The 18287-nt window shown below is 56.3% G+C and overlaps 2 protein-coding genes across 2 annotated transcripts; one reads left to right on the top strand and one right to left on the bottom strand.

The window, feature by feature from the left end:
- The first annotated feature begins 574 nt into the window (after positions 1–574).
- Positions 575–9132, top strand: GTPBP2 (GTP binding protein 2). Its single transcript, XM_068676520.1, has 12 exons — positions 575–852; positions 1979–2005; positions 2296–2480; positions 2788–2896; positions 3413–3610; positions 3907–4081; positions 4731–4950; positions 5353–5488; positions 5856–5914; positions 6634–6805; positions 7079–7243; positions 7627–9132. The coding sequence occupies exons 1-12, from the start codon at positions 634–636 to the stop codon at positions 7822–7824; spliced, it is 1863 nt and encodes a 620-aa protein (XP_068532621.1). The 5' UTR covers positions 575–633; the 3' UTR covers positions 7825–9132.
- Positions 9133–10979: 1847 nt separating this feature from the next.
- On the bottom strand, positions 10980–18232 carry POLH (DNA polymerase eta). Its single transcript, XM_068676519.1, has 10 exons — positions 18005–18232; positions 17794–17928; positions 17500–17711; positions 17001–17170; positions 14970–15073; positions 13836–13955; positions 13425–13548; positions 12915–12980; positions 12314–12477; positions 10980–11904 (listed from the first exon to the last, which is right to left on the bottom strand). The coding sequence occupies exons 1-10, from the start codon at positions 18139–18141 to the stop codon at positions 11097–11099; spliced, it is 2040 nt and encodes a 679-aa protein (XP_068532620.1). The 5' UTR covers positions 18142–18232; the 3' UTR covers positions 10980–11096.
- Positions 18233–18287: the final 55 nt, after the last annotated feature.

Below are 18287 nucleotides of genomic sequence, written 5' to 3'. Positions count from 1 at the left end.
GCGGGAGGAGCGGCCCCGTGTTTGGCAACAACGTGGCCGCGGCCCCATTGGGCGCAGCCGCCGAGCCACGGCGGAGGGCGGGCGGTGGGACGAGCGAGCCCGAAGCAGGCAGCTCAGTGACAGCGGGGCGGGGGCGGGCACGGCAGCTGTCCCCAAAAACAGCCCGCGGGTCTGGCTGCCGGCCCCCTTGTAGCAGCAGGTCGCGGTGTCTCTCCGAGCAGCTCGAGCCGCTGCCGTTTCTGCGCAGCTGATGGCGAGCATCTTGGCAAACGCGCTGCCTCCCCGTCCCTGCCGGCAGCCGGCGAGCTGCCAAACCCCGAGACCCCCGCGGGTACCCCCGGGAGGCACGGAGAGACCGCGCAGGGGAGGGGGGGGGGGAGAAACGGCAGCGCCCCCCCCCCCGAGGGACTCCAACTCCCATCATCCCCCGCGAGGCGGGCTCCATAGAGCAACCCGCGGGGCGCGGCGCGGGGCGTGCCGGGAGTTGTAGGCGGGCGGGGGGCGGTGGGCACGGCCTCGCTTTCCCGTGACGCCGCGCAGCGGGCGGGGAGGGGAGGGGAGGGGAAGAAGGAGGGAGAGAGGGAGGGAGGCAGGGGGGCAACGGGGAGCCCGGGCGGCGAGCCCGGGGCCGCCATGGACTCGCGGGTGTCGGAGCTGTTCGGGGGCTGCTGCCGCCCGGCGGGCGCCGCGCTGCGAGGGCGCGGGGGGGGCGCCCCCGGCACCGGCACCGGGGGCAGCGGCGGCGGCTGCGGGGGGAGCGGCGGCGGCGGCGGCGGCGGCTCCAAGGCGAAGAAGAAGAGCGGGCGGAGCCGGGGGGGGAAGGCCAACAACCCGCCCTACCTGCCGCCCGAGGTGAGCCCTCCGCCGCCACGGGGCTCGGCGGGGGTCGGGGGTCCTCGGGGGAAGGGGGTCCGGGGGGGCTGTGCCCGCCCCCGTGCCCCCCGTGCTGCGCCTCAGCCCTGCTGGGCTCGCAGCCTGCCCGGGGGGGTGGCACGGGGGGGCTGGCAGGTCCCCTCCGTCACCGGGATCGTCCCCTGCAGTCGTTGTTCCCCTCGGCCCTCGGCGCTGTCAGCGCCGCTTCCTCTTCTCGCCCCCCCCCGCTTGCTGCTTCTCCTCCCTCTGCTGCCTTGAGGCAGACCCAGCCCTTTTATTTGGGGTTTTTCTCACCCTCCGCCAGCTTCCGAGCGCTAAGAAAAACCTCCCGCGTACACCCTGCTGGCTGCACAGCCCCGCTGCCCCAGAGCGCAGCTGGCAGCTCAGCGCTTCCCTCCCTTGGTTTTTGGCCACCAGAAGCCGGGCTGTGGCCAGCAGCTGGGCTAGGAGGCAGGGGCAGAGGGCTGCTGCCTCTCCTCACCTGCAAACTGGTGTCTGGGGGGAAAGGAAGCGCTGAGCGTGGGCTGGCAGAGCGCTCGGCTCCCGGAGCTTAGAGCAAACGAGTGCAGGAGTTACTGGAGGGTATCAATAAATGAGCAAATACACAGCAATTTTTGTTCCCCATCCCCTGTCTCTGTGCACACCGGGCGAACAGAAGGTGCTGGACGAGGTGGGAGGGGGATGGTTTGGCTGACAGTGTGGGGTGTGAGCAGGGAGGGGGGAACACACTAACACACTTCATCATATGCTGTACGTTTTCTGAAACTGGAACTCTCTGTGACTGTCCCTATCTTTTGCTGGCGGTAAAAAAAATAAATAAATAACCCCCCCCAAAGCGGTATGATGCCCTGTGTCACTCTCTAGTTTTGTCACCTGGTTTTCATCATTGTTTCTGCTTCTATTTACATCACACAACCTACAGTAAGTTCCAGTTTAGTTTAGGAGTGAATGGCAGAACGGGCTGCGACCTAACAGTATATTTCTGCAGTTTTGCCTCTCTGAAACTGTCAATACAAACTGCAGAGTATCTGTGCAGCTGATATAGCCCATAGAAGTCCCTGCTGGCACAGCATCTAACCTTTGTTTTGTTTTATTCTCTGACCAGGCAGAAGATGGGAACATCGAGTACAAGGTGAGCCTTTTGTGGTTGCAGGAAGTCTTCCTCCCAGACAATTACCTTGCAGTGAGTAACGTATGCAAAGGCAGCCTATGGGGAGCACGTCAAAGGAAGGGACAGAAAAGCAGCGCTGCACTAAAGAACAATCTCTGTGCCTAGCAATGCCCGGTATGCTGAGCTGGAAGAGTTTGATCTCAGGGTTGGGGGCATTGCTTCATGGGGTTGGTTTAGAGAGTTGCTGGCTCGGGCAGTGGGGTTCCCTCTGCACCCGAGCTGCGGCTGTAACTCCCCGCTCTGTTAAACAGCTGAAGCTGGTGAACCCCTCGCAGTACCGCTTTGAGCACCTGGTGACGCAGATGAAGTGGCGGCTACAGGAAGGCCGCGGTGAGGCCGTCTATCAGATCGGTGTGGAGGACAACGGGCTGCTGGTGGGCCTCTCGGAGGAGGAGATGCGCGCCTCGCTCAAGACGCTGCGCCGTATGGCAGAGAAGTACGTCTTCCCTTTTGTCTGCGGGACCCGCGGGCATAAACAGCCTCCAGTACAGAGACTTGGCTCCGGGAGTCCCCAGAGGAGCTGGTGGCTCCGTTCCACAACATCTTTGTATGACTGAAATTCCCTTATCACGAGGCTCTGGAAATAGGAAGGCAGCTCGAGGACTTTTTGGCTTAAAGCCTGAGGCGCCTGCCTTGCTATTCCTAGCTTTTGTCCCGTTCCCTTTGCCAGGTCTGACTGTGCAGGTACAAGGGGTGCCGAGTACAAGCATGTGTCTCACTCTTCCCTCCTGTGTTTGTGCCAGGGTTGGGGCTGACATTACGGTGCTGCGGGAGAGGGAGGTGGATTACGACAGCGACGTTCCAAGGAAGATAACAGAGGTGCTCGTCCGAAAGGTGCCTGACAACCAGCAGGTAGGGAGCTGAGGTTTGGCTGTCCTCTTCTGCTGGCATCTTAGAGCCTTCACATAAGAAGCTTGCTTTTGGGATGGGAGCCTAAACCCTAGAGGCACTTTACTCTAGGTTGGGACATAGCAGGTGCTTTAAAGAGCTGCCAAAGGGCGACTTTGAGGACAGCGCTTTTTATCTCCAAGGTTGTGGTTGCGGCAGATTCCGAGTAGCAGAGATTGGCTGGATCGGATGCGAGAAACTATTTCGCTTCTTTGACAGCAGTTGTGATGCAGCCCAGTGTGCAAACAAGGAAGAATTTAGACTTCCTGCTGATGAGTCAAGTCACAACACTCAAGAGTGTATCACAACTCCTCAGCTGTCATTTGCCATGAGCAGGAGCAGAATCAGAGCAAGATTACACTGCAGTGTCCATCGTGGAAGGAAGCTCTCTGGGGCACGTCTCCATTGCCATGCAGTGCTCACACACACCCAGCAGAGCAGCAGTTTGGTTTCATTTTTTCTTTTCTCTTTTTCCCGTAGTTCTTAGACCTGCGGGTGGCTGTGTTGGGGAACGTGGACTCAGGGAAGTCAACCCTGTTGGGTGTCCTAACGCAAGGTGAGCTGGACAACGGACGGGGCCGAGCACGCCTCAACCTCTTCCGGCATCTCCATGAAATCCAGTCAGGAAGAACATCAAGCATCAGTTTTGAAATTCTCGGCTTCAACAGCAAAGGAGAGGTGAGGGAGGGGGCTGCTGAACTCAGCTGGGAGTGGTTGGGATGGTGGAGGAGAACAGGACTACCCTTCTGTTACAGCACTGAGGGGGACATGAGAGAAGAGAGGTGGCACAGCTCCGTGTCCCCTTAACTGAACTTGAGTGCTGCCTGCCCATTTGCAACAGAAGTAGTTTCTTGCACCCGTGGTAAATGATCTCTCTTCACTAATTTTGAGGTCAAAGTGGACTGATAAGAGCTGCCCCTTCCTTCACTTCCCTGCTGAGGCTGCTCCGCTCACCAAATCCTCATGTTCCTCAGGTGGTAAATTACAGTGACTCCCGAACAGCAGAAGAGATCTGTGAGAGTTCCTCCAAGATGATCACGTTCATTGACCTGGCTGGCCACCACAAGTACCTGAAAACAACCATCTTTGGCCTCACCAGCTATTGCCCGGATTTTGCCATGCTGGTGGTTAGCGCCAACACTGGCATTGGTAAGTCTGGTGCTGTCTGCATACACCAACAGCAGTGCGAATAGAAATGGGGAATGTGGGGAGCAGGTCTTTGTTAGCAGTGGTAGTTGTCAGAAAAACATTTTAGTCTGCGAGTCCCTAATGATTTTTTTGTAGGCCAATGCCTCTGAGGGCCTGGGAGGGGAGCAGAGCTGGGTTACCAGCCGTAAACCACATTAAACAGTGCTCTGGACAGAGAAGCTTGTTTGGAATCTGGGGCTGTGTTTGTTAGGGGGAAAAAAGAAAAAAAAAAAAAAAAGCTTTTACATATTCTTAGGGGTGCCGAATCCTTCAGCCTTGTGAAAAGGCAGCTGGAGTTCTCCCACATCTTTCTGTGACATTTTTGTGGTTGTTCCCTGGCAAACTGTAGCTCAAGAGGGAAAACTACCGCCTCTTTCTGAAGCAAAGAGATCACTTACAATAATTCTGGGTTGTTTTTATTTTTCTGGAATGCTCTTGGTTTTTGTTGAAAAGAATAATTTCGTTTGTTCGTTGCTTGATGGACTGAGCAGTTGGGGTGAAATCTCAAGGGTGGGCAATTAGGAGGGCCTAATTGGGTGACGTAGCTGTCACGTAAGCAACCAACAGTGGTGAATGCTGCTGCACCAACACTCTCACTTCTCTCCTGCAGCAGGCACAACGAGAGAGCACTTGGGCTTGGCCATGGCCCTCAAGGTCCCCTTCTTCATCGTCATCAGCAAAGTTGACTTGTGTTCCAAAGCCACCGTGGAGCGGACAGTGAAGCAGCTGGAGCGAATTCTGAAGCAGCCGGGCTGCAACAAGCTCCCCCTGCTCGTCACCTCAGACGATGATGCTGTTACAGCAGCCCAGCAGTTTGCACAGTCTCCCAAGTAAGGGATCATTCTTTTCTGCTGGGACCTGGCAATTCAGACTGGGCTGCTGTGCGGAGCTGGGAAAAGGTGACCACAGGGGAGAGCAGCACATTTTGAACATCTGGGCTCCTCATCAGGTTTCCTACCTCTGCGTTTTTGCCTCCCAGGCATTTTTCTGGGCTCTGGGAGCAGAAGGTGCCAGAGGTTTCATGGAGCTGCTTCTCCAAGACAGAAACGTGGGTTGACAGAGGGTTGGTGCCTCAAGCAATCGCTGAGGCAGGGGTTACTGCAGGTTTGCACCTAGCCCATGTGCCCTCCTGCTCTGGCTGTTTATCTTTGTAGTCTCTGTCCTGTTGCTGACTGGGTAGATTCAGAATCCCAGCCACCTTCTGCTTACTCCTCTCTCTTTGTGTCTGGCAGCATCACCCCAATCTTCACACTGTCCAGCGTTTCTGGGGAGAACCTGGATCTCTTGAAAGTCTTCCTCAACATCCTTCCTCCACTGACCAACAGTAAAGAGCAGGAGGAACTAATGCAACAACTCACCGAGTTTCAGGTACGTAAGGGTAGTTTGGCTCGTTTTATTACTGCACTTGTTGTGCCATGTGACAAACATCTGGGAACTCTGGACACCACAGGGAGAGACACGGTGAACTCCTGAGCTGTTGGTTCAAGTAAAGAAAGAATTAATTTCTTGAAAAAAGCTTGTTAGGCTAGGCTCTGTCCTAAACAAGGGATGTACATTCAGAGAGAAGATTTTTTTTTCCCCTTAAAAGGCAGAGGGTCCTCTAAGAGAAAGGTTGTAGAGGCTGATGAAAGCTCTCAAGTGGTGCCTGATGCCCCCTGGGTGGGCAGCTTGTTCTCATCCTGGAGTGCTGTTCCTCAGGTGTCTGAGCAGCTTGTTCCTTGTTTCCCTGTTGCAGGTTGATGAAATTTACACTGTGCCAGAGGTGGGGACTGTTGTGGGAGGAACTCTGTCGAGGTAAGTGAGGCCAGGCAGACGGGCGTGGGTGTGTGTGGTTGCTGGGGTTCCCACAAGGTTACAATTACCCGCTGCAGGTGGAAGCAGAACAAAGCTCCGTGCTGACTCCTGCCAGATAACTGGGCCAAGGGAGGATAAAGCCCTACAGAGTGCTGGGAGGTGCCCCGAGCAGATCGTTGCTCGTGCAGTGGCAAGCAGGGTGATAGGAGTGTGACCTGGAGTGTGCTGGAGGAAGGCACGCTGGCATCCAGAGGTTAGCCAGGATCCCAAGGTGTTGCTTTGCTTCTTCCTCAAGCAGGGGGAGATGTAGGAGGCAAGTCCCCTGATCCCAGGAGAAGCAAACCTCATGCCACCCCATGAGAAGCCAGCTGTCCCTCAGCATTTGGGAGTGATCAGGGCAGTTTGGATAAGAGTGCACTAACACAAAACAGGTGGCAACTGCAGTCTCTCCAGCAAAAACAACGCAGTGTGGCAGAGAAACAGGCCCCGTGTGAGGGATATTTGGTATTTTGTGGGGTGATAGCGTGGCTTTTGCTCCTACTGTAGGAAATCCTTGTCCCCACCAGTGTTTTGTCCCTGTTAGTTGGTCCCACGCCTGGGTAAAAGCCCAAAGGCGCTCACCTCCCTGGCCCTGGGGAGTTTGTGTAGGGTGATCTCAGAGGGTGCATCTTCCTCCCTGTCCCCTGACGAGCTCTGTCCTGCCGTTGTGCCCCGGCCAGTGGGATCTGCCGAGAAGGGGAGAGCCTGGTGGTCGGCCCCACGGACGACGGGAAGTTCCTCCGGCTGAAAGTGTGCAGCATCCAACGCAACCGCTCGGCCTGCCGCGTGCTGCGGGCCGGCCAGGCAGCCACGCTGGCCCTCGGGCCTTTCGACCGCTCCCTGCTGCGAAAGGTGGGTCCTGATGCTGCCAGCTTCATCTCTGCTCTAGGGAGAGGGACTGGAGGCTTTCCTGGGGATCCCCTGTTGGTAGAGCAGGAATGAAGGAGAGATGTTTGTAGAAAACCTGTTGGAAGGGAAGGAAATGGTCTGTGAAATAGGGTGAGTACTGGGCTGAGAGTGGGCTGCAAGGCCACGTCCCGGAGTGCAGATGTTTGTGGTTTTTGGGTGCTGTTCAGAAGCTGGGGGATTGGCCCTAACCGGTCTGAGCTTTGGGTTGTCGTACAGGGCATGGTCATGGTGAGCCCCGAGATGAACCCCACTATCTGCTCAGTGTTTGAGGCCGAGATTGTGCTGCTGTTCCATGCCACGACTTTCCGGAAAGGCTTTCAGGTGACAGTGCACGTGGGGAACGTGCGGCAGACGGCTATCGTAGAGAAGATCCACGGAAAGGTAAGGCATGGGAGGAAAGTGGAGGAAAACACACCTCCCTGTGAGGTTTGCTGGGATTCTGCTGTGTCCCCTACTAAAGCGAGGGGCTACTGCTACCCTGAGTACTCATGTCCCTTCCTAGGAGCACACTCCATCCCTTTACCCTCTACCCATTTCCCCTCCCAACGTGTTAAAGAGTTTCCTCCTCAGCAAGACTGAGGAGGGGGATGAGCTCTGCCTTCTCCAGAGCTTGTGTTTTCCTGCCCTCCCCTGTGCCAACAGCAGTGGGAAGGACTCAAGCCGTGCAGCCTGAGGGAGTCAACCCGCTCGTTTGCTTCCTCCCCTTAACATCTGCGTGCACGGACAGGGCAGATGGGTCTAAGCTGTGCCCTTTTTCCCTTCAGGACAAGCTGCGGACGGGAGAGAAGGCCGTTGTCTGCTTCCGATTCATCAAGCATCCGGAGTACCTGAAGATCGGAGCCAAGCTGCTGTTCCGTGAAGGAGTCACCAAAGGCATCGGGCACGTCACTGACCTCCAAGCCATCACCACCAAAGAAAACGGCCTGGAGGAGTCCCTGGGGCCTGGGCAGCTCAACTTCTGACTACCACGAGGTCAGGGAGATCTCCGCTCACCGACGGCCAGGGAGAAGGATGGAAGCTCCCGTGGCTCTCCGAGTGGTGCCTGGAGCTGCTGCTGTCCGGTTCTGGCAGGGGTGGCCCTGCTCCACGCTGGGAGATGGAGCCTCGGAGAGTTTCTTGCCTTCAGTGCCATACGAGGGGCAATCTGAGCACTTTCTCCGCATTGCCTGCCGCTTTCATTACCCTGCCCTCCCTCAGAATAGATCAGAGGCACCTGCAGACCTGGGCAGGCAAGTTCTGGCTTTGTTTACTGTTTGGAAATTACTGGTTGGGAGGAGCAGAACCCTGGGAGACGAGCAGTGAAGGGATGTTTTCCCACCTTGCATACGGGATCTGGCCCCACTCCAGCTCTCCGAGCTCTGGGTTAATTAACGCAGCACTTCCTCGGGTCACCCCGCAGCACATCCCTCCGGGCCGAGGGGATGGAAGAGGCCCTGCTCGAACCTCTCGAAACGCATTCAGGACCCTTTTTCACCGTTTTAACCCTGGTTGGCTTTTAATCTGCGGTGTGTCCCTTCGTCTGTTGGTTTTGCATCACTCCAAGCCGAGTGCCTGACTGTCGGGCGGGCGCCCTGTCCCGTCCTGTCCCCGTGCACTCCATCAGCATCCCACTTTCAGACTCTGAGGAAGCTGTGGGTGGTGCAGGACGTTTGCACTCGGGTCTGCTCCTCGCAGCAGCAGAGCAGGAGGCTGTGTGGTGGTGCAGAGCGGGGCCCGGGCCCTGTGCTGGCACGGGCAGGTTGTTTTTGTGGCCGTTCGGTGCCGTCAGCGCGTTGGCCGCAGCGGTTTGCAGCTCGCTGCTCCTCACACGCTTGCCTTAATGTGTGGGGGCAGGCAGCCTCGCTAACACCAAGGTGACTTCTGTGTGGCTGTGATTTGATAGCGACGGGAATTGCTTTCTTTTTCTCCTCAAGAAAGACTTTATTTTTTTTTCCCCTTGCCACTGGGGCGTGCTGCGAGAGGAAAGCTGGTGCTGCCAGCGAGGACTCTGGGCACGAAAAGTGGGGCACTTCTGGTTTTCACTCGCTGTCACGCAGCTCCTCCGGGCCCCTCTGAGCCTGGAGGGTGCAGCAGGGGCTGCCGAGCTGTACATAAGCTTCTGGTTTTGCTGCTGACTGTTAAATCGTGGGGGTCAGCCACGAGCACCAGCCCTTCAGCACGTCCATTTGGTGCTAGAAAGCTGCCCTGTACGGGGGGGTGATGCCAGCTGGTGGCAGCCGTGTCCCCCAGCACCGAGATATCACTGTACAGAATAAAGATGTTTTATTGAGGTGGCTGGAGTCGTGCAAGGAGCAAAGGCGGGCTCTTGTCCTGCTGCCAGGGTGCTGGGTCACCCCTTCCTAAGCTTCCTGCACTCAGCCCTATAAATCCCGTGGCGTGGTGGGGCTGCTGTTTACAGCCTTGCCCTCCCGGCTTATCTGAGCGAGCCCGGGGTGGCCACGTCACCCTGAGCACAGCACTTCTGGCTGCTGCTTCCTCACGGTCACGCATTCCCTCCCAGCCTGGTTCAAGGGATGCTTTCTAGGGCACAGACCTAAGCCCCGGCTTGTTTTTAAAATAGTGTCAGCCTTATCAAGGGGTTTGCCAGCGCCGCCCATGAGAACACGTCGTTCCCTGGGGACGAGCAGGGACAGGAGGGCTGCCCATGGAGGTGACACGGCACTGAAGGGCTGTGCCTGCTCTCTGCGTGGTTTTGTGGCAGGCAGTGGCACCTGCTGAGGCCGGTCCGGCCAGACATTTAGGATGTGAGGTGTGCTGCCGGCTCAGGAACGTGAGACAACCCTACCCGACTGGTTGCTGTTTCCCTTTACACACGGGGACTTCAGGGAACCTGTCACTTCGCAGCGTGAGGGCTGTCATTAAGGGGAGGGACGCTGTAATTCCTTCTCGTGACTGCAGGCACAAGCACGGGCTGTGCCCTGAGCTTCTCAAAACTTGGTGACAGCTGCCAAGTTGGTGGAGGGAGAGCAGCTCGGCGGTACGAGCAGGGTGGTGCCCCACAGAAACGAGGAAACGACAGCGTGCAAGGACAGCTGCGCTTTGCATCAGCTGCTGCCCAAAAGGCTCTCCCCCTGCTGAAGGAGGGGAAGGCTGCAGCTGACGAAACCCTCTGCAAAGTTTCCAGCCCCCACCCGGCGCTGCTTTGACGTGGCGAGTTCCCTCCCCCTGCCTGGAGCCAAACCCTTGCGGCTGCACAGCTGGAAGAGCTGAGCCCTGAGCGCATCTCCTGCCCTGCAGGGCATCTCCCCTTCTCTGTGCCCGCAGTTTCCATGTAGGATATTCAGCTGTCTCAGCTCCCTTGCCTTTTTGGGGAGGCTCTCATGTGTGAACCGTGGCCCAGAGAGCAGAACAAGTTGTTCTGCCAACCAAAACCAAAGCAGATACCTCTAATGGAGCTGTGTGCGCTATCACCCAGAGCCTGTAAGGAGGAGAATTGTGGTTGCACTGTCAACAGCCTGTGTGACTAGCCTGCTTCCCCCTCCCTGGCATTAGGATTTGGGCATATGCATCAATGACAATTACCTAGAACTAGCATTGAGACTTCAAAAAGCCCACTGAAAGCATGACCCTGCTGCTCCAGCCTCCTCAAAGCAGGGAGCAGCCTTTCCTGGGTGGTAAGCAGCTGGTGATAAGCATCATGCACTCAAGTACTACATAGAGAGAGTTGTCAGAGTGTATATTTTAAAAAAAGCCCCTCTGTAGAAGAAACCATGCAGTGGAAAATGCATTTTGGTGGAATAAAAAAAAAAGTGTTGCTCTCCTGAGTAGAGAAGGGAGATGTAACCATCAGACTAAGCTACTGTACATAAAATACAGTAAGGGCAAGGCCTGCAACTGCAGCCAGGGGAGAAAATCATGAGGTGAAGGCTTCCTCTGAAGTGACTGGGTTGGGGTTCAGGCCTGGTCTTGGCTGGAGATGCCCTAGGATGAGCCACTGTGCTCCCAGCACCTGCTGTTACAGTGTTGGGAGCCCCCGTTCCCATCCCATGGAAAAGCAAGAGCAAGATGTGAGGATGATGCAGAGGCAAGCAAGCTGCCACCAGCCCAGCTGAGCAATTTGGGAAGCTGGGTACATCCTGCACCACACGCTATTCATCAGTTCCAGTTCCTCTTAGACTTGGGGTAGAGATAATTTATTAGACTTCCCCGCATTAAAACCTGGCAAGGCAGGATAAAATCTAATAACCGTATTTAAAAACGGCAATTATCTAAAAACTCCCAGCCCGGCTGGATGTTAAGGAGGCAAGCGTTTAAAGAAAAAATCTAAAGTTCTTGTCACGCCTTCCCTAGGGCGCTTTGCACTAGATCCTGCCGGAGTCTTGGGCTTGTTCTTTGCCTTGGCAGGAGAGCTGGCAGCTGCAGGCGGAGCCGTGGGGAAGCTGGCCTCCAGGAAGGAGCTTTGCAGCTCCACAGCGAAGTGGTAGTCCATGTGCTCCGGGAGCTCCCACACCAGCACGTGCTGGCCGCACTTCTCACAGCGCTGCTGGTCACCCGGCGAGGCAGGAGGGAGCAGGGGGAGCTCGGGAGAGGGAGGCAAGTTCTGCTCGTTGCCTTCCTCAGCTGGCTCCGATCTGCGAAGCATCCTGGAGCTGGGTGGGGTGGAGGGCGTCTGCGTGGCATCAGACAGCAGCGGCTCACAGGGAAGAAGCCTCTTGCTCGGAGAAGGGCTCCCATCTTTGGGATTCTGCTTCACGGGGGACTCCAGATCACGCTGCTCAGAAGTAAATCCAACAGCAGCTCCCTGCGGGTGCTCTGAGGAGCTGGTAGCAGCTGGCAGGCTGCTTGCTGCTGCCTGCGACTGCCGCTTTTCTGCTGCCTTCTGGAAGAAGGACTCAATAGCGTTAGCTGGCTTCTGCCTGTGCTCTTTGCTTGGGCTCCTGAAAAACTTGACCATGGGCCCCCTGCCAGACGTGGCCTTCGCAGTGTCAGTGCCATCAGGCTGGGTGTCACTTGTCAGGAAGGCGGCGATGCCCGCAGAAAGGTGCGTGGTGGCCTCCGAGAACTTGCTGGCTGAGAGAAACACGGATATGAGCGGCGGAGACCTGCAAGGGACAGAACAACAGCCACTCAGACACCATCCTGGGAAGCAAAACGCCCTTTGAGGTAAGGCTTCAAGCAACATAAAACGTTCACAGGCAGGGGAGGGAGGGAAACTTGCAGAAGAGCTTAGTCGGAGTATCTGGCACGGGGTGGGAAGGAGGTTTCCTGTGAGAATTGCTATCTCTGCAACACAGCCTCACGGACACAGCAGGCTGGGTTGGGCAGAGCAGAAAGTTTCCCAGAACAGCATTTCCCCCAAGAAAAAAAGCAACCAGGCACTGGAGCAGGGGTAGCGAGCTGCCAGCCTGCACTGCCAGCCCACCACAGGCTGGAGCTGCGGTGAGACCTCAAGTCAAAGACAGAGGGCAGGAGGGACACGAATGGACACGAATCTTTTCCTCCCCCACTCACCAGGCTGCCTGGTGAGCCCCAGCCATGTTGCAGTTTTGGATGAGGGCGAAGGCATCGCTGTAGATCTTCTGGGCATCGTAGCGGGTGATGGCGCAGAAGCGGGACAGCCGGGTGTCTCCCTGCATGCGGATGACCACCATGAGCTGCTTGGCCACTCGGTGGTTCTGGGAAGAGAAGGCACAGCTGAGTTGCAAGCGACATCTACAGGGAAGAGCAGGAATGGCTCCAGAGACGGCCTCGCTGCCCGGAGCCCTCTATCAGTTACTTCTGATGCTGGGTGACAAACAGCAGCTTGTCCTGCCCAGCCTGATCTCCCAGGGATGTGACACGGGACAGCAAAGGGCTTGCAAGCTGCAGCAAGGCAGGATGAGGATGCAGCAGGCTTTAAGGACCAGCCTTAGCCCTGCAGCGTTCTAGGACAGAGCCATCCTTGCTGGCCAGACTCTCACACACCTTTTTGCAGCACCTCAGCACAGGAGAACACCTGAGAACAGGCAGACCCTCCTCCCACCACCACCAGCCTCCTGCAGACAGCACCCCGTGGCTTCCCGAAGGCCTGGCCTCCTCAGGCACAGCAGGAAGGCTGCTGTCCACTCCTTACCTGATTCCTGTCTTGGATCAGTCTGGATTCCAGCTCCAAGGCCAGCTGCAGGAGCCAGTGTTGCACCTGGACAAAACAACAACAGGATTGGGCCCACGCTGACAGCGCTGCCACCAGGCCAGAGCAAAGCCCTCCCCAGAACACATGGAAGGTGCCTCCTCCCTCTTTCTTTGGGCTAATTACCTTCTTTCTAGCAACCAGCCCTGGAAGTTTGGCACCATGAATACCTTTTGAACAGCACAAGCCTATTTTGCTCATGGAAACGACATGGCTGGACCTTTTTGTGGAAGAGTTTGTCAATGCAACTCTGTCAACAAGAGATTTCTCTAATTCATGGGACCTAAATCACTCCCTCCTACCAGGTCCCTGGCTCAGGTTTCAGGGCACTGTGACACAGAAAAGCACTGTTTTTGCTAGCTAGTTTCTGCTTTTAATGTTCTTTTATTCCCTGGTCCAAAGGCCAAGCTTTTTTTTTTTTTTTTTTTTTTGCCAGATGTGGGCTTCTCCTACCTCCTTCTGCGTGGCCAGGGCTGTCTTCCCAGGGAAGTTCTTGCTGCAGCCAATGGACAGGGGCAAGTGCCGATTTTTGACAGGTTCGTCATCAATTCCTCTGCACAAGTCATAGAGCCAGGACCTGAAAGCCAGAGGAAGCACGAGGTAAAGGCAGCCAACGGAAAATGTAACCATGGAGCAGGGCAGAGGAGCTGGTGACAGGCAAAACGTTGTCTTGGTGAGGGCGTCAGGGAGAGGGCAAGCCCAGAAGCCTGTTTGTGGGCCTGCTGCACCACTGCTTCTGCCCCCTCAAAGATCTCACTGCATTTTTGCCTCCCAAGCTTCCGAACCGCTCCAGAACAACCTACAGTCAGAAGGAAGTCTCGGTTCCTGCCAAGAGCCAAACGGCAGCAAGCGGTACCTCCTTACCCTGTCTTGTCTCCAAAGTGAGTCTGGAGCTCCATCTCGCTGAACTGCGCCACCTCCCCAATGTACTCCACTTCCAGGATGTCCATGATGGCAGCACCGAGCTTGCCCCCCAGGTTACGGCTACAGCAGAGACAAGAAAAGGAAATGAAACACCGTGGGGACAACTACAGTGAGCCTTTGTGCAGCAAAAGCTGCTGCTGTTCAGGGCAACCAGAAGTTAGGAGGACAAAAGGGAACACTTGGTACATAACAAGTCTTCTGCTCACAATAGAGGAATGCGTAAGAGATGAAGTGGGAATTGCTCCTTCTCTCACCCAGTTTCAGTGCCTCTCTCAGATCCATCTTCGGAAGATGATCCCAAACTATGCCCTGAAGAACACCTCACGGGCTCCCTGCTTCCTTTCTACATGGACGGGACCCTTCCCCCCAACATTTTTCCATCACCAGTGACACACCGAAGGCAGAAAGCCACTGCACGCCTGGACACCGGTGACATTCCTCCAGAGCAGTGGGGCTGGTGACACTTCCCCACACAAGGAACAGCACTGGTGTGTGCAGAATAAAACCAGAACTGCTTTCTGGGAGCATGGCTCTGTCACTCGCACCGGGGCACAGCTCTGGTCCCCTTGCCCAGGGCTGCTGCTGCCTTACACCTGTGCATCCCAGCAGTCGTTTTGGGGACAGCTCTTCCCAGGGAAAGGCTGCCCAGAAGATGCTGCTGAGCTCTTCAGGTGTGGTTCCTTCACTGGCAGGGCTTCGACTCCCCAGCATGCTCCTCTTGAACTGCCACGCACAGCTGTGAGGGATTCCTAGCAGGATTTCCTCTCCCTCTTACACACGCTGGTGAGTGGTTACTGTGGATGAAAGCCTTTGCTGGCTGATATAAATTGAGATGAAATTGCTCTCTGTTGAGGCAGCCAGGAACCGTTTACTACCCCCAAGTCACTTTGGTTCTCCTTACGCAAGCAACAACAAAACCCACAGACACGTACCCCAGCAATGAAGACAATCAGGGCCCTCTTCCTGATAAAAATCTGGATTGTGGAAGCACAGCACCGGCATTTCAAGCACACACTCTCGCCACAGACCAGCTCAGCCCAAGCCCCAAGCTGCAGGCAGCTCCCCAGCACTTACATGTTGCTGACGGGCATCTGGCTGAAGAGCTGCGGGACAGATCGTGAAGGTACCAGTGTCTGGCGGTTGGGCTTGTTTAACCCACAGGCCAGTTTTGCCAGCATCTGTAACGTGGAGGAGTGGAAAGCCTGTTATTACAAACCAGCATCATTGCAAAGCACTGTACTTAACGGCACGTGCTGCAGCAGCTGCTAGGAAGGACGCAGCATAACGCTGCAGAAGAAAATCTGCAAAACACAGAAGCTCTTGGAAGGGATGTCCTCTCACCCACCTGCTGTACAACTTCCCCTCCCACCCTAATCTAACTCAAGATCAAGAATACACAGACTAGCCAGAAATAAGCATAGCTTGTTTTTTAATTAAAAAAAAACAACAATGATTTTCCTCTTTCACTGCTTTACATCCTGTAACTAAACAAAGCTTCCCACAGATTAAGTTATGACATTTATTAGCAGCCTTTCTCACAGGCTTACATGTCCTCTCTCCTTTCTAGAGGAATTTGATCTTTTTCTCTTCATTTTCTCTTCATATTCATTTTGCAGATGCCCAATTATTGTTATTCTTGTTTCACTGGAGGTTCTTCCAAGGCTACCCACACTATTCCTGTGGTGAACTGCTGCAAACTGAACCAGTGGCTGAGACTTCATGGGGAGAAGTAATCTACTTTTTTCCTGGCACCTAATTAACACATGCTGAGGCAGGACTTGCCTTTTCTACACGAGCACCCCTGTTACTGACTCATCCTGATGATTGTCCACAATAACTCCAGACTAACTCCCAACTTACTGCAGTTCCCAACAATTTAAAAGGAAAAAGAACACCAGTTTGTGGCTCTGAGGTGAGTTGAGTTGCTTTTTCTCTTTCTGGGCAGTCTTTACCTGCCGTTAGCCATGCTGTGGGTGCTGCTCAGCCAGCTGCTGAGAGCTGCCCCAGGAGCACTTCATGCACGACAGCAGCTGCAGAGACAAACTGCCTTTGATGCTGCTGCAGTTGTGGATGGTTTCCTGCTGGGCGATATGCTTTGGGTGGTTTACTGAGAGCCCCTAACAGGAGATTCAGCCTATGCAAAGAGGGGCTCATCAGTTACAACTTTAAATATACAGGCTCTGACCAAAATAATAATTTAAAAAAAAAGATAAAGACTAAACAGATGTTTTGGAGCTCTCTCTGCAGAGCTAGCTGAGGAAGAGCACCGGTGTAGGAACTTCCAGTGGAAGGGATGCTCAGCTGGCCTTTTTGCTCTCATTAACAGCACTAACAGAGAACATTCCTGCTCTTCCTAAGAGCATCTCCCAGCTCTCATCCAGTTTCTATGCCAGCACTGTGTTTTATTTTTCAAGGGAAATAAGGAAATTACGATGGACTGTGCTGTCCCTAAAGAACTCTATCTATGCTATCAAGCACAATGCAGAGACCACCAGGTCAAAAGCCTGCACGTGACTGTGCAGAACGTGCTAAGATGCTTCCACAGCCTCTGTATGCACCAACCTTTTCTGCAGAGGCTGAAACAAACATTAGGGGCTCTCAGTAAAACCACCCAAAGCATATCGCCCAGCAGGAAACCATCCACAACTGCAGCATCAAAGGCAGTTTGTTTCTGCAGCTGCTGTCGTGCATGAAGTGCTCGCAGCAGCTGGCTGAGCATCACCCAAAGCGTGGCTAACAGCGGGTAAAGACCGATTGACCAGAAAGAGGAAAAGCAACTTGACTCACCTCAGGGCCACCAGACTGCTACTCTTCTTCCTCCAAGTCACTGGAAAACAAGTCAGTAAAAATATTCCCTGGATGGACCCACTGTTCCCTAAAACTCAGGATGCGACCTGCTTTAAGCTCTTGTGTTTTGTAGTTCTCCTGAGGGACTCCAAACCATTTTCTTCCTAGTAAGAGAAGTGGTTAGAGTACACCATGAAGGCGTGCTCACACACGGCTGCATTCCCCACTCATCTTCCATCTGGGAGGAGCACAACAGCATCTACCGCCCGTTCCGACCCAGCTACTCGGGGAAGTCGGGCTGACACCCTCCACACCTACCTTGTTGTGCGAAATCCCAGCCGAGCACCTGAACCCAGTGGCTTTCTCCACGGCCACCCTCATTTCTTCCACGATGACCGCTCCCATGGTCAGCTGCAGGTCGGGACAGTCGGGGTCATCGAAGGAGAGCGAGGCCAGCCACTCCTGCACGCCAAGCTCCCGCAGCTCCTCTGCAAGGGGGACACAGAGGGGACTGGCGTGGGCATCGCTGAGCCCAGCAGAGGGGCTGGTACCGCTGCAAGCCCTATAGGGAAGGGCTGCGTGCACCCGTAGCTGCAAGGGGAAGAAGCAGGCGACTTAGCGGAGAAAACAGAGATCCTGGTCACAGCGCTGTGTCTCCAGGAGGGATGAAGCAGCTCATGCTCTGCCAGGGGATGGGGAGCACGCAGGGGAGCAGCAGGAGCGGGCTCATCCCTCGCAGCCAAGCCGTTGGAGCATCCCCATCGCATCAAGCTCCGGCCCGGCCACCGGGAGCCCCTCGGGGCGAGCTTCTGCCTACCCTTGGCGGCGTGCTGGGGGTCCGTGCTGGCGGGCAGCCCCTGCACGAAGGTGGTGGGCAGCAGCTGGGCTGCCAGCGGCCGGCCCCGCAGCTCCCGCAGCCTGTCCCGAGCGCTGCCCGTCAGGTCCAGGTACGCCTCGTCGATGCTGGCCCGCTCGATGGCGGCGAAGCGCGACAGCACCTCCATCACCTCGGCGCTGGCCTCCCGGTACCTGGCGGCCCACAGGCTCAGCCGGGCTGTCCCCGGCTGTCCCCGGGTGTCCCCGCAGCCCCGTCCCGCTGCCCCCCGCTCACCGGCTGAGGTCGGCTTTGCCCCTGGCCTCGGGCACCCTGGCCAGCAGCAGCTCGGGGCACAGCGCCCGCGCCTCGCTCGCCCACATGCCGCGGGCCACGCCGAAGGAGCGCGCCTCGTAGCTCACCGCGATGATCCTGCAAGGCAACGGGGTGGGCATGGCGCCGTATCGCGACACGGCGACACGGCGAGAGACCGCGACGCGGCACCTACCCGCCGCCCTGCCACTTGTTGTACTGCACCACGGCGCAGGGCCGGCCGCGCAGCTGCGGGTCGAAGCGCTGCTCCACCTGCATGAAGAAGCAGTCCATGTCCACCAGGGCCACCACCCGCTCCCGACCCCGCGACATGATGGCGGCGGCGGCGGAGCGCCGGCAGCACCCCTCCTCCCCCTTCCAGCGCCACCCGCCCGACTGACTGCCTCACCGCCCGCCCTCCCGCCACCGCGCCCCGCAGCCTATCGGGAGCTGTAGGCGGCGCGCGGGGCACGCCGGGA

The sequence above is a fragment of the Anas acuta genome, chromosome 3 (genome assembly GCF_963932015.1).
Source record: "Anas acuta chromosome 3, bAnaAcu1.1, whole genome shotgun sequence".
Lineage (NCBI taxonomy): Eukaryota > Metazoa > Chordata > Aves > Anseriformes > Anatidae > Anas > Anas acuta.
The sequence above is the reverse complement of the archived record's forward strand: the minus strand, read 5'-3'. Positions and strand labels throughout refer to the sequence as shown.